Source organism: Ranitomeya imitator, chromosome 7, assembly GCF_032444005.1.
Source record: "Ranitomeya imitator isolate aRanImi1 chromosome 7, aRanImi1.pri, whole genome shotgun sequence".
Classification (NCBI taxonomy): domain Eukaryota; kingdom Metazoa; phylum Chordata; class Amphibia; order Anura; family Dendrobatidae; genus Ranitomeya; species Ranitomeya imitator.
In genome coordinates, this window is record NC_091288.1 from 165,884,182 (window position 1) to 165,896,350 (window position 12,169).

The 12,169-nt window shown below is 42.9% G+C and overlaps 1 protein-coding gene across 3 annotated transcripts in view; it reads left to right on the plus strand.

Annotated features, from left to right (window-relative positions):
* ABAT (4-aminobutyrate aminotransferase) overlaps nucleotides 1-12,169 on the plus strand; it is a 187,060-nt gene that overhangs the window by 122,096 nt on the left and 52,795 nt on the right. For all 3 annotated transcript variants that reach the window (XM_069733997.1, XM_069733995.1, XM_069733996.1), the window contains exon 6: nucleotides 6,655-6,704. In XM_069733997.1, the coding sequence (XP_069590098.1) occupies nucleotides 6,655-6,704 (50 nt within the window). The remainder of the gene's footprint in view (nucleotides 1-6,654; nucleotides 6,705-12,169) is intronic.

Below are 12,169 nucleotides of genomic sequence, written 5' to 3' on the forward strand. Positions count from 1 at the left end.
TGACATGCTGCGGAAAATAAAACGCTGCAAATTCATGTGGATTTTTCCGCAGCATGTGCACACCAATTCTGGATTCCCATTGACTAACATTGGTTGTGCACTACTCTGGATTTGATGTATTTCTGCTCGTCCAAAAATGCTGTTGACCCGCATCATAACCTTAAAGCGGTTTTGAAGGAAAAGGATGGACACACCATTTGTTGTGTATATGTATATGTGTGTGTGTGGATATATATAAGGTATATTATAAAATATAAGGCTGAAGGTATGTGTGTATGTCCGGGATTGGCATCTGCACCGTCGCAGCTACAGCCACAACATTTTGCACAGTCACACGTCTGGACCCTGAGAGAGTCATAGGCTATGTTGTGAGGCGAAATTTTAACCCTGCGCATTCCAATTCACAAAACAATTTTGCCGCTATTTACATCATGGGGAAAAAGTGAAAGGAAAAGTGTTGGAGGCAAATTGACAGCTGCCAGATGTGAACAAGGGGAAAGAGTGAGAACGATGGCGCCAAAGAGTATATACCGTACAGTTGCTAAGGTGGGGCCCCGACATGGGATACTCACCACACAAGGGGATATGAACACACACACAAAATGCGCCACACACTACCACGTGCTTGAACACATATACCACCCTCAGCACACATTTCACCACACATACACCAACCTCGCCACATAAAAGTCGAAACACAAAAGTCGCCGCTCAAAACTCGCCACATGCAAAACTAGGCTCACGCAAAACTCGCCACACGTGCAAAACTCACCTCATGGAAAACTTGCACACGCGGAAAAATTGCCACATGCACAAAAGTTGCAAGACATGCAAAAGTTGCCTCACACAAAACTTGCACATACTCAAAACGCACTACACATAAAACTCGCCACGCGCAAAACTTGCTGCACACAACTTGCTACACTAACCTGTCACATGCAACTTGACACAAAAAGTTGCTACACGCATGTCGCCACGCAAAACTCATCTCACAAAAGTCGCTACATGCATGTCGCCACACGCAACTCAACACACACAACGTGACACATGAAACTCGCCCTAAAACACACACAAGTCTGGTATTATCCTTCAAAAATAAAAATCTGATTAATAAGCAGACAAACTACAAGAGCAACAAATGTACCATATAGGAAATACGGCAGCTGTCAGTTACATGACCTGTCTATTATGTGTATGTGTGAGCTAATATATACTGCCAGGGGGAGGGCTTCCTGTTGGCTGGGGATTTATCAGGCTGCCAATTTAGCTTACAAATACTGAGGTAAAAATACTGAGCAAATAACGTGTGAACGAGGTCTAATACAGGAGGAGATGACACACAGGTACATACTATATACAGGGGAGATGACACAGATATACACTATATACAGGAGGAGATGACACACAGGTATATACTATATACAGGGGAGATGACACACGTATATACTATATACAGGAGGAGATGACACACAGATATATACTATATACAGGAGCAGATGACACACAGGTATATACTATATACAGGTGGAGATGACACACAGGTATATACTATATACAGGAGGAGATGACCTACAGGTACACACTATATACAGGAGCAGATGACACACAGGTATATACTATATACAGGAGCAGATGACACACAGGTATATACTATATACAGGAGGAGATGACTCACGTACAGTCATGGCCAAAAGTATTGACACCCCTGCAATTCTGTCAGATAATACTCATTTTCTTCCTGAAAATGATTGCAAACACAAATTATTTGGTATTATCATCATTTAATTTGTCTTGAATGAAAAAACACAAAAAGAATTGTCCTAAAGCCACATTGGATATAATTCCACACCAAACATAAAAAAGGGGGTGGACAAAAGTATTGGCACTGTTCAAAAAATCATGTGATGCTTCTCTAATTTGTATAATTAACAGCATCTGTAACTTACCTGTGGCACCTAACAGGTGTTGGCAATAACTAAATCACACTTGCAGCCAGTTGATGTGGATTAAAATTGACTCAACCTCTGTCCTGTGTCCTTGTGTGTACCACATTGTGCATGGAGGAAAGAAAGAAGACCAAAGAACTGTCTGAGGACTTGAGAAACCAAATTGTGAGGAAGCGTGAGCAATCTCGAGGCTACAAGTTGATCTCCAAAGACCTGCATGTTCCTGTGTCTACCGTGCGCCGTGTCATCAAGAAGTTTAAGGCCCATGGCACTGTGGCTATAACCTCCCTAGATGTGGACGGAAAAGAAAAATTGACAAGAGATTTCAACACAAGATTGTGCTGATGTTGGATAAAGAACCTCGACTAACATCCAAACAAGTTCAAGCTGCCCTGCAGTCCGAGGGTACAACAGTGTCAACCCGTACTATCCGTCGGAGTCTGAATGAAAAGGGACTGCATGGTAGGAGACCCAGGAAGACCCCAGTTCTTACCCCGAGACATAAAAAAGCCAGTCTGGAGTTTGCCAACACTTACCTGAAAAAGCCTAAAATGTTTTGGAAGAATGTTCTCTGGTCAGATGAGACAAAAGTAGAGCTTTTTGGACAAAGGCATCAACATAGAGTTTACAGGAGAAAAAAAGAGGCATTCAAAGAAAAGAACACGGTCCCTACAGTCAAACATGGCGGAGGTTCCCTGATGTTTTGGGGTTGCTTTGCTGCCTCTGGTACTGGACTACTTGACCGTGTGCATAGCATTATGAAGTCTGAAGACTACCAACAAATTTTGCAGCATAATGTAGGGCCCAGTGTTAGAAAGCTGGGTCTCCCTCAGAGGTCATGGGTCTTTCAGCAGGACAATGACCCAAAACACACTTCAAAAAGCACTAGAAAATGGTTTGAGAGAAAGCACTGGAGACTTCAATGATGGCCAGCAATGAGTCCAGACCTGAATCCCATAGAACACCTGTGGAGAGATCTAAAAATGGCAGTTTGGAGAAGGCACCCTTCAAATATTAGGGACCTGGAGCAGTTTGCCAAAGAAGAATGGTCTAAAATTCCAGCAGAGCATTGTAACAAACTCATTGATGGTTACCGGAAGCGGTTGGTTGCAGTTATTTTGGCTAAAGGTTGTGCAACCAAGTATTAGGCTGAGGGTTCCAATACTTTTGTCTGGCCCATTTTGGGAGTTTTGTGTGAAATGATCAATGTTTTGCTTTTTGCTTCATTCTCTTTTGTGTTTTTTCATTCAAGACAAATTAAATGAAGATAATAATACCAAAGAATTTGTGTTTGCAATCATTTTCAGGAAGAAAATGAGTATTATCTGACAGAATTGCAGGGATGTCAATACTTTTGGCCATGACTGTATATACTATATACAGGAGGAGATGTCATACAGGTATATACTATATAAAAGAGGAGATGACACATAGGTATATAGAGGAGGAGATGACATACAGCAGGTATTACTATATACAGGGGAGAAGATATACAGGTATATACTATATACAGGAGATGACATACAGGTATATACTATATATAGGAGGAGATGACATGCAGGTATATAGTATATACAGGAGGAGATGACACATAGGTATATACAATATACAGGAGGAGATGACATACAGCAGGTATATACTATTTACAGGGGAGATGACATACAGGTATATACTATATACAGGAGATGACATACAGGTGTATACTATATAGAAGGGAGATGACAAACCTGTATATACTGAGGGAAAAATGAGAGGTGTGAGGTGAAAATGAAAAGGTGTGAGTGCAAAATGAGAGGAGTGAGGAAAAATAGTGGAGTGATCGGAAAATGACAGATGTGAGGTCGAAATGATAAGTGTTAGGGGGGAATGAGAGGAGTGGGGGGGAAATGAGAGGTGTAAGGGAGAAAATGAGAGATGTGAGGGGGAAAATAAGAGGCGTGATGGAAAAATAAGAGAAGTGAGGTGCTATAACTAACCACAGATATTTACTATGCCCAGGCAACGCCGGGCTCTTCAGCTAATATATACCGTATTTTTCTGACCATAAGACGCACTTTTTTTCCTCCAAATTTGGGAGGAAAGTGTGGGTGCGTCTTATGGTGCGGATGTAGCGTGTGGGGAGGGGGGCAGCAATGAGTGGGATCGCACTGTTATCCCACTTCAGGATGTCCCCTCTGCCAGAATCAGTGCTGGGGGAACCATGATTAAGTGCAGTGAATATTCATTAGCTACTCCCCGCCCACCTATCAGCTGAGGGTGAGCCAGGAGAGGCAAATGAATACTGCACTTAAGCAGGGACACACATGGCTTCCCCAGCGCTCATTCCTGCAGCAGCTGGGGAGATCTGTGTGTCCGGGGGAGAGGAGGCAGCAATAGCAGGGTCCGGGGGAGAGGAGATTGCTGTACCTTCCTCGGCTGGAGCTGAGTGCTGTGCAGTGTGCACAAGGAGGACCTGTGATGTCAGAAGTGGGCGGGCTGGAGCATCACACGGCAGCACAGAGCCCTCCCTCTTCTTGACATCACAGGTCCTTCAGACTCCAACACTAGAATCTGCTGGCTCCCATTACTTGTGCTGTGGAAAGGCAACAAGAGGGAGGGCTCTGTGCAGTCATGGGATGCTTTTACCTCACCACAGTGTGGCTGGCTGCCACAATTAAGAGGTTAGTCTTTCCAAAACACAATAAAGCACTCTGCCACTTCTTTAGTGAACTATAACTCCCAGCATGTCATAGGACCTGCAGGACATGCTGGGAGTTATAGTTCTCCCATTGGATTTTAAAGCAGCACTCCAGTGTTATTTTGCAGTGCTGGAGTGGTGCTTTAAATATAAGCCCTGTGCCCCCATTCTTATACTCACCCTCCAGCATCTTCATATAGTACTGTACAGACACCACACTGGTCCCGCAGCTTCCAACATAATAACATACTATTATATGTGGTGTTATTATATATAATAGTATGTTATTAAATATTTTACCACATTTTTTTGCTTCAAATATTTTTTTCCCTATTTTCCACCTCTAAAACCTGGGTGCGCCTTATAGTCCGGTGCGTCTTATAGTCCGAAAAATACGGTATATAGTTTTTTCTAATGGAGCTAACATTAAATGATTCAGAAATACACTCTATACATTGTTAATGTGGTAAATGACTATTCTAGCTGCAGACGTCTGGTTTGTAATGCAATATCTTCATAGGTCTATAGAGGCCCATTTCCAACAACCGTCACTCCAGTGTTCTTTTGGTACTTTGTATTTGCTAACTGTGTAAGATGGTTAGAATACCCTTGAAAACCCTTGTGCAAGTATGTCAGCACAGCTGAAAAACAGTTTGGCTGATTATAGAACCTATAAACCTGACATTCCTTTGAGCTAGTTGAGAATCTGGAGCATTATATTTGTTGGTTCCATTAAACTCTCAAAATGGCCAGAAAAACAGAACTTTCATGTGAAACTCGACAGTCTATTCTTATTAGAACTGCAGGCTATTCCATGAAAAAAAATTGCCAAGAAACTGAAGATTTCCTACAATGGTGTGTACTGCTCCCTTCAGAGAGCAAAACAGGCTCTAACCAGAGTAAAAAGAAGTGAGAGGCCCCGCTGCACAACTGAGCAACAAAACAAGTACATTAGAGTCTGTAGTTTGAAAAATCGACGCCTCACAGGTCCTCAACTGGCAGCTTCATTAAATTGTACACGCAAACCCCAGTGTCGTCTGCAGTGAAGAGGCGACTCCGTGATGCTTGCCTTCAGGGCAGAGTTGCAAAGAAAAAGCCATATCTGAGACTGGCTAATAAAAGGAAAAGATTAATATGGGCAAAAGAACAGATATTGGACAGAGGAAGATAGGATAAAAGTGTTAAGGACAGACGAATCCAAGTTTGAGGTATTTGGATCACACAGAAGAACATTTGTGAGACGCAGAACAACTGAAAAGATGCTGGAAGAGTGCCTGATGCCATCTGTCAAGCATGGTGGAGGTTATGTGATGGTCTGGGGTTGCTTTGGTGCTGGTAAAGTGGGAGATTTGTACAAGATAAAAGGGATTTTGAATAAGGAAGGCTATCACTCCATTTTCCAACACCATGCCATACCCTGTGGACAGTGCTTGATTGGAGCCAATTTCATCCTACAACTCGACAATGACCCAAAGCACATTTCCAAATTATGCAAGAACTATATAGGGAAGAAGCAAGCAGCTGATATTTGATCTGTAATGGAGTGGCCAGATCTCAACCCCACTGAGCTGTTGTGGGAGCATCTTGACCGTATAGTGCGCAAAAAGTGCCCATCAAGCCATCAAGCCAAACCAACTTGTGGGATGGGCTTCTGGAAGCATGGGGTGAAATTTCTCCAGATTATCTCAGCAAATTAACTGCTAGAATGTCAAAGATCTGCAATGCTGCTAAGGGAGCATTCTTTGATGAAAGCAAAGTTTGAAGGAGAAAATTATTATTTCAAATAAAAATATGGAAAAGATGGAAAATTATTTGCCCATAGGGACATGTTAATCTAAAGTGTGACCTGAAACTAGCACCACGGGTGTCTACAAACCTGTAATCAGTCAGCCTGCCTCTTTAAAGAATGAAAAGTAGTTACTGTGCTATTTGTTATCATATTGTGTATCACAGTGAACATGGACCAAGAAACCTTTAACACACATATATTTGTTAAAATGTGCTTTATTTTCTATTTATTGTATTTTTCAGGTTACAACCATCCAGCCCTAATAAAAATGATGCAACAGCCACAAAACCTGGTAAATCTTCACCACTTATATGTGAAAATGTGTTAAGTAAATGATTATCATCTTGGTTCTTGTCAAGGTTATCATCTGATTGTATTAATATTCAGCACACATGCCACATTAATGAGATTTGATGGGACTGGATGCAGTGAATCCAGCTAAATCCTGTAACATATAGGGCAAGAAAATAATAAAAATAGTACCCAGCTGCATTTAAATGTATCATCCCATGTATTTAACTTAGTTTTATTAAGAAGATAGAGCAGAAAAGGTGTTTTTTTTTATATATGGTTTAGTTTTAAAAACGTCCTTTTGAAGTGACCAGATTGTACAGTTGCACTTGTGTATTGAGATTTCTTTATAGTTGGATGTGTGCGATTTTGAATCTGAAATTACAGAAATATTTCACAGGCTTCTCTAGTTGTCAGTAATTGATGGTGTGTAGTCCACTCACATGGCCGGGAAATTTCAATAGTGCTAGATGCAAAGCCTGCCTGTATAGTGTAAAATGGTTCATTCCTGCCTTATCCAGGCTTCCAGCAATGCAACGCAGCTGTTATTAATGTTCCCAATCATTTATGATAATGAGTAGTGATGAGCGAGTATACTCGTTGCTCGGGTTTTCCCGAGCACGCTCGGGTGATCTCCGTGTATTTGTTAGTGTTCGAAGATTTAGTTTTTGTCACCTCAGCTGAATGATTTACGGCTACTAGCCAAGCTGAGTACATGTGGGGGTTGCCTGGTTACTAGGGAATTCCCACATGTACTTAGGCTGGCTAGTAGCTGTAAATCATTCAGCTGAGGTGACGAAAACTAAATCGCCGAACACTTACAAATACTCGGAGATCACCCGAGCGTGCTCGGGAAAACACAAGTAATGAGTACACTCTCATCACTAATAATGAGAGGTCTCTGCTGACTCTGACCCATTCTGTATAGTAAAGCTGACAAGCAAGCTCTTGAAAACTAGATATGTTATAGTGGGCAGAGTGAACAAAATAAAAAATGTTAAGATATTTTTTTGTTTGGATAGTCACCTAAAAACATTAAAACCTGTTTTAAATGAATAACTTTGCAATGAAAATTTCCCTTTTAATTATTGTCAGGATGTTTAGAAATAATTGTAAAAACAAGTGAAATATTTCTTAAGAGCTCGTGAAAAGTGTGAAATGAACCACCAAAGTTGTCCCTTATTATATTTTTGGATTTTGCGCTTGACTTCCCTGCAGCTATTACATACACGCGGTTCCAGTACAATTTTTAATAAGCGAAAACTTTATATAATTTTGTCACGCTGTGCAAAATATTATTACAAAGCTGATACTCGCTAATAGAAATCCACAAGTGATTGCGCGCCCTTCGGGCTCGCGCGGTGATTACGAACCACGCAATGGGGTGTACCCACGCACCAGACTGGCGTATGTGCAGACTAATAGCAAACAGAACTACCTGGTGTACCTCTCCTGCCACTCCTACCTTGTGTATGAAAAAGCTCTGTAGTTAATACTGTTCGGGTAGAGCTATCCCATAGCCCTATTCCTAAAGGAAATAAATGGGTAGAGCTATCCAATAGCGCTATTCCTCAATTTTCCTGAGTGTAAGCTATTTCACATGGTTGAGCGCACTTGGGATCTGCCCCCAAGGTCCTGCCCATGCCCAGTGTTTGGTCCGTAGACCGCGGCTAGGAGTTAGTCCCTCTTTTGTGTACAACATTTTTGGCTTTTACAATTGTTAAAAAGCTTAATAAAAGACTTCTTTGTACACACAGTTGACAGTAAAACATTTGTCAATGTTAGGAATAAGTTTACCTTGCTTCTGTGTCTCAAATATTTTGACCCTAATTTGTTGGCTTTTCCTTCCCCTGGAGAAAGCCACATATACCTGCCCATGTGAAATCACTGGGAGAGGCAAATAAATTCCTACAATATCCAGGGACTGTCCCTGAAATTTACTGATGGTCATTGCAAAAGCCAGAATGACAGGAAACTGACGCCGTCGCATCTGGACTGGCAAGTTTGTATCTTTGGAAATCAGGTCAATTCTTGGAATAAGAACTGTCTGACCCTTTGGTTTTCCATTTAAAGCAATGGCATGAATAACGTTTGCTTTTAAGCTTTTCACATAAAGCCTTGTGCCATTACAAAGGCCACGCTTTCTGTTAAGATTACGCAGGAGCATAATTACCCTGCTCCTCAAAAACCAGCTTCTCCACCATGACAGAAGATCAGCTCTCCACCCTCCTGTCAAGATCACACCTCACCACCTGCACGCTTGACCCGCTCCCATCCCACCTCATCGCTAACCTTTCCACGGTCTTCATCCCAACCCTAACGCACCTCTTCAACCTCTCACTCACAACAGGTGTCTTTCCCTCATCCTTCAAGCATGCCAAGATCACACCCATCCTCAAAAAGCCCTCCCTTGACCCATCCTCTGTGTCTAGCTATCGCCCAATATCTCTTCTCCCTTATGCCTCCAAATTGCTGGAGCAACACGTCCATCTTGAACTGTCCTCCCACTTCTCCTCCTGCTCCCTCTTTGATCGGTTACAATCAGGCTTCCGTTCCCATCACTCAACTGAAACTGCCCTAACTAAAGTCACCAATGACCTACTAACTGCCAGGAGCAAGCGACACTACTCTGTCCTCCTTCTCCTGGACCTGTCTTCTGCCTTTGACACTGTAGACCACTCCCTTTTGCTACAAATCCTCTCATCCCTTGGCATCACAGACTTGGCCCTTTCCTGGATCTCGTCATATCTGACAGACCGAACATTCAGTGTCTCCCTCCCCCACACCACCTCCTCACTTCGCCCCTTGTCAGTCGGTGTTCCTCAAGGCTCTGTTCTAGGACCCCTACTCTTCTCCATCTACACTTTCGGCCTGGGACAGCTCATAGAATCCCACGGTATGCAGTACCATCTCTACGCTGACGACACGCAGATCTACCTCTCCGGACCTGACCTCTCCTCCTTGCTTACCAAAATCCCGCACTGTCTGTCTGCCATTTCAGCCTTCTTTTCTGCTCGCTTTCTACAACTGAACATGGACAAAACAGAATTCATCATCTTTCCCCCATCTCACTCTACCCCTCCACCAGACCTATCCATCAATGTCAATGGCTGCTCACTATCCCCAGTCCCACACGCCCGGTGCCTCGGGGTGATCCTCGACTCTGCCCTCTCTTTCAAGCCACATATCCAAGCCCTTGCCTCCTCCTGTCGTCTCAAACTCAAAAATATTTCCCGGATCCGTGCTTTCCTTGACCGCAACACTGCAAAAACGCTAGTGCATGCCCTTATCATCTCCCGCCTCGACTACTGCAACCTCCTACTCTCTGGACTCCCCTCTAGCACTCTGGCACCACTCCAATCCATCCTACACTCTGCTGCCCGACTAATCTACCTGTCCCCCCGCTATTCCCCAGCCTCTCCCCTGTGTCAAGCCCTTCACTGGCTTCCTATCGCCAAGAGACTCCAGTTCAAAACCCTCACACTGACATACAAAGCCATCCACAACCTGTCTCCTCCATACATCTGTGACATGGTCTCCCGGTACCTACCTACACGCAACCTCCGATCCTCCCAAGACCTACTTCTCTACTCCCCTCTCATCTCTTCTTCCCATAACCGCATCCAAGACTTCTCCCGTGCTTCCCCCATACTCTGGAACTCTCTACCCCAACACATCAGACTCGCGCCTACCATAGAAACCTTCAAAAAGAACCTGAAGACTCATCTCTTCCGACAAGCCTACAGCCTGCAGTGATCCTCAACCTACTGAACAGCCGCACAGCCAGCTCTTCCCTCTCCTAGTGTATCCTCACCCACCCCCTGCAGAATGAGCCCTCGCGGGCAGGGTCCTCCCTCCTTATGTACTCGTGTGCCTTGTTATCGGCTCATGTTTAATGTATTTGTCTATATTTGCCCCGTATTCACATGTAAAGCGCCATGGAATAAATGGCGCTATAAAAATGTATAATAATAATAATTACAGCTCCCGGTTTCAGCTTCAGTTCATGAGGAGGCATCCCAGTGGGATTCAAAGAGTTAAGATATTCTACAGGGTAATCTGTGAGAATCACACCCTCCTCTTCCGCAAATGTGTTGATGGAGCGATATGTTGAGTGTTCACCTTGAACTGGACTAAGAATTTTGTCATTCAAGGCGTGAACGGCATCATTCAATGGCGTAAGAATTGGTTTATTGGCATTTGCTTCTACCGTTGCATCGGTAATCTCAATTGCGTCGCCAAAAATAGCTGTAATTAAATCGCCCTCTTCAATAAAAGAATTCGGGATTTCAATTGTGTCTTCTGGTAGACCATACACATTTGACAACTCTCCATTGCCAAGTTTCAGTAACCATGAGTTGTACTCAACTTCATCCGGAGACGTTCTCATATTCTGTTGTAACTGGAACCGTGAAAATTGATTCCAGAATTTTGAGTATTTAATGGTGGACTGTACAATTTGGTCTCTTTTTCCACCTTCCACTATTGGTAGGGTTTGACGAAAGTCACCAACGTTTATGAAAACTTTTCCACCAGATGGTCTTTTTTTTCCACATATGTCTTGGACCAAATCATCCACAAATAACGACAGATGACTCCCTAAGCTCCGTTGGTTGAAGTGAGGTTGGCTTAATTTTTGACACTGTGGTCTCATTTGTTGTAATTCCAAGGCCAAACTTGGAATGGTAGGTGCTACCGTTTTTTAGAAATGTAGTCGCCAATTCAGTGGAGGCTACTGAGGAAATAGACTTCTTTTCTGCTTGCAGTGTCTTGTGCAAGCAGTTGTACAAAAATGTCTTCCCACTGCCTCCTGGGCCGTCCAGAAAAAAACAGTGTGAGCTAGTGCCGTCTGGCTGTGATGCAGCATTGACTGCTTGAATAATTGCATTGAAAGCTGATTTCTGAGCTTCATTAAGCATAGCTTTCAATTGCTCAGCCTCCTGCTTTATTACAGCATAATTAAGTTGGTCCAGTGTTTCATCTGGAACATTTACTGGAGTTGGCAATCCGTAGTCAGCACAGGACTTTTTATTGCTTAAGAGCACTTCATTAATATCACGAAGAGCCAGTTGCTCAGCAATTTCTGGGGTATATGCCTGGTGTAATCCTCCATAAATTCGGTTTTATATTTTTGCCATAATGCCAATGGTTTAGCTGGTTCCCCATATACACAAATTATAGCAAATAATTTGCGAAGTTGGTAGGGCATTTGGAAAGTGATTGCATCTGTTATACCGTCTTCCCATTTGGAATCATCTTCCAAAAGATGAAGATCAATGCACGGATTTTTATACATGTCATGTACGACTCCATTGTCCATTGTCCTTAAGTCAGCATAAGACTTTGCTCCTCTTATGTGAAGTAAAAGGAGTCTTAGGTAATACAGTTCACCATGTGTTAAAGAGACTGTATATATTCAGGCAATTGTTTTCCCAAATTGAACACGTTGTTTTTTCCATCCTTCTA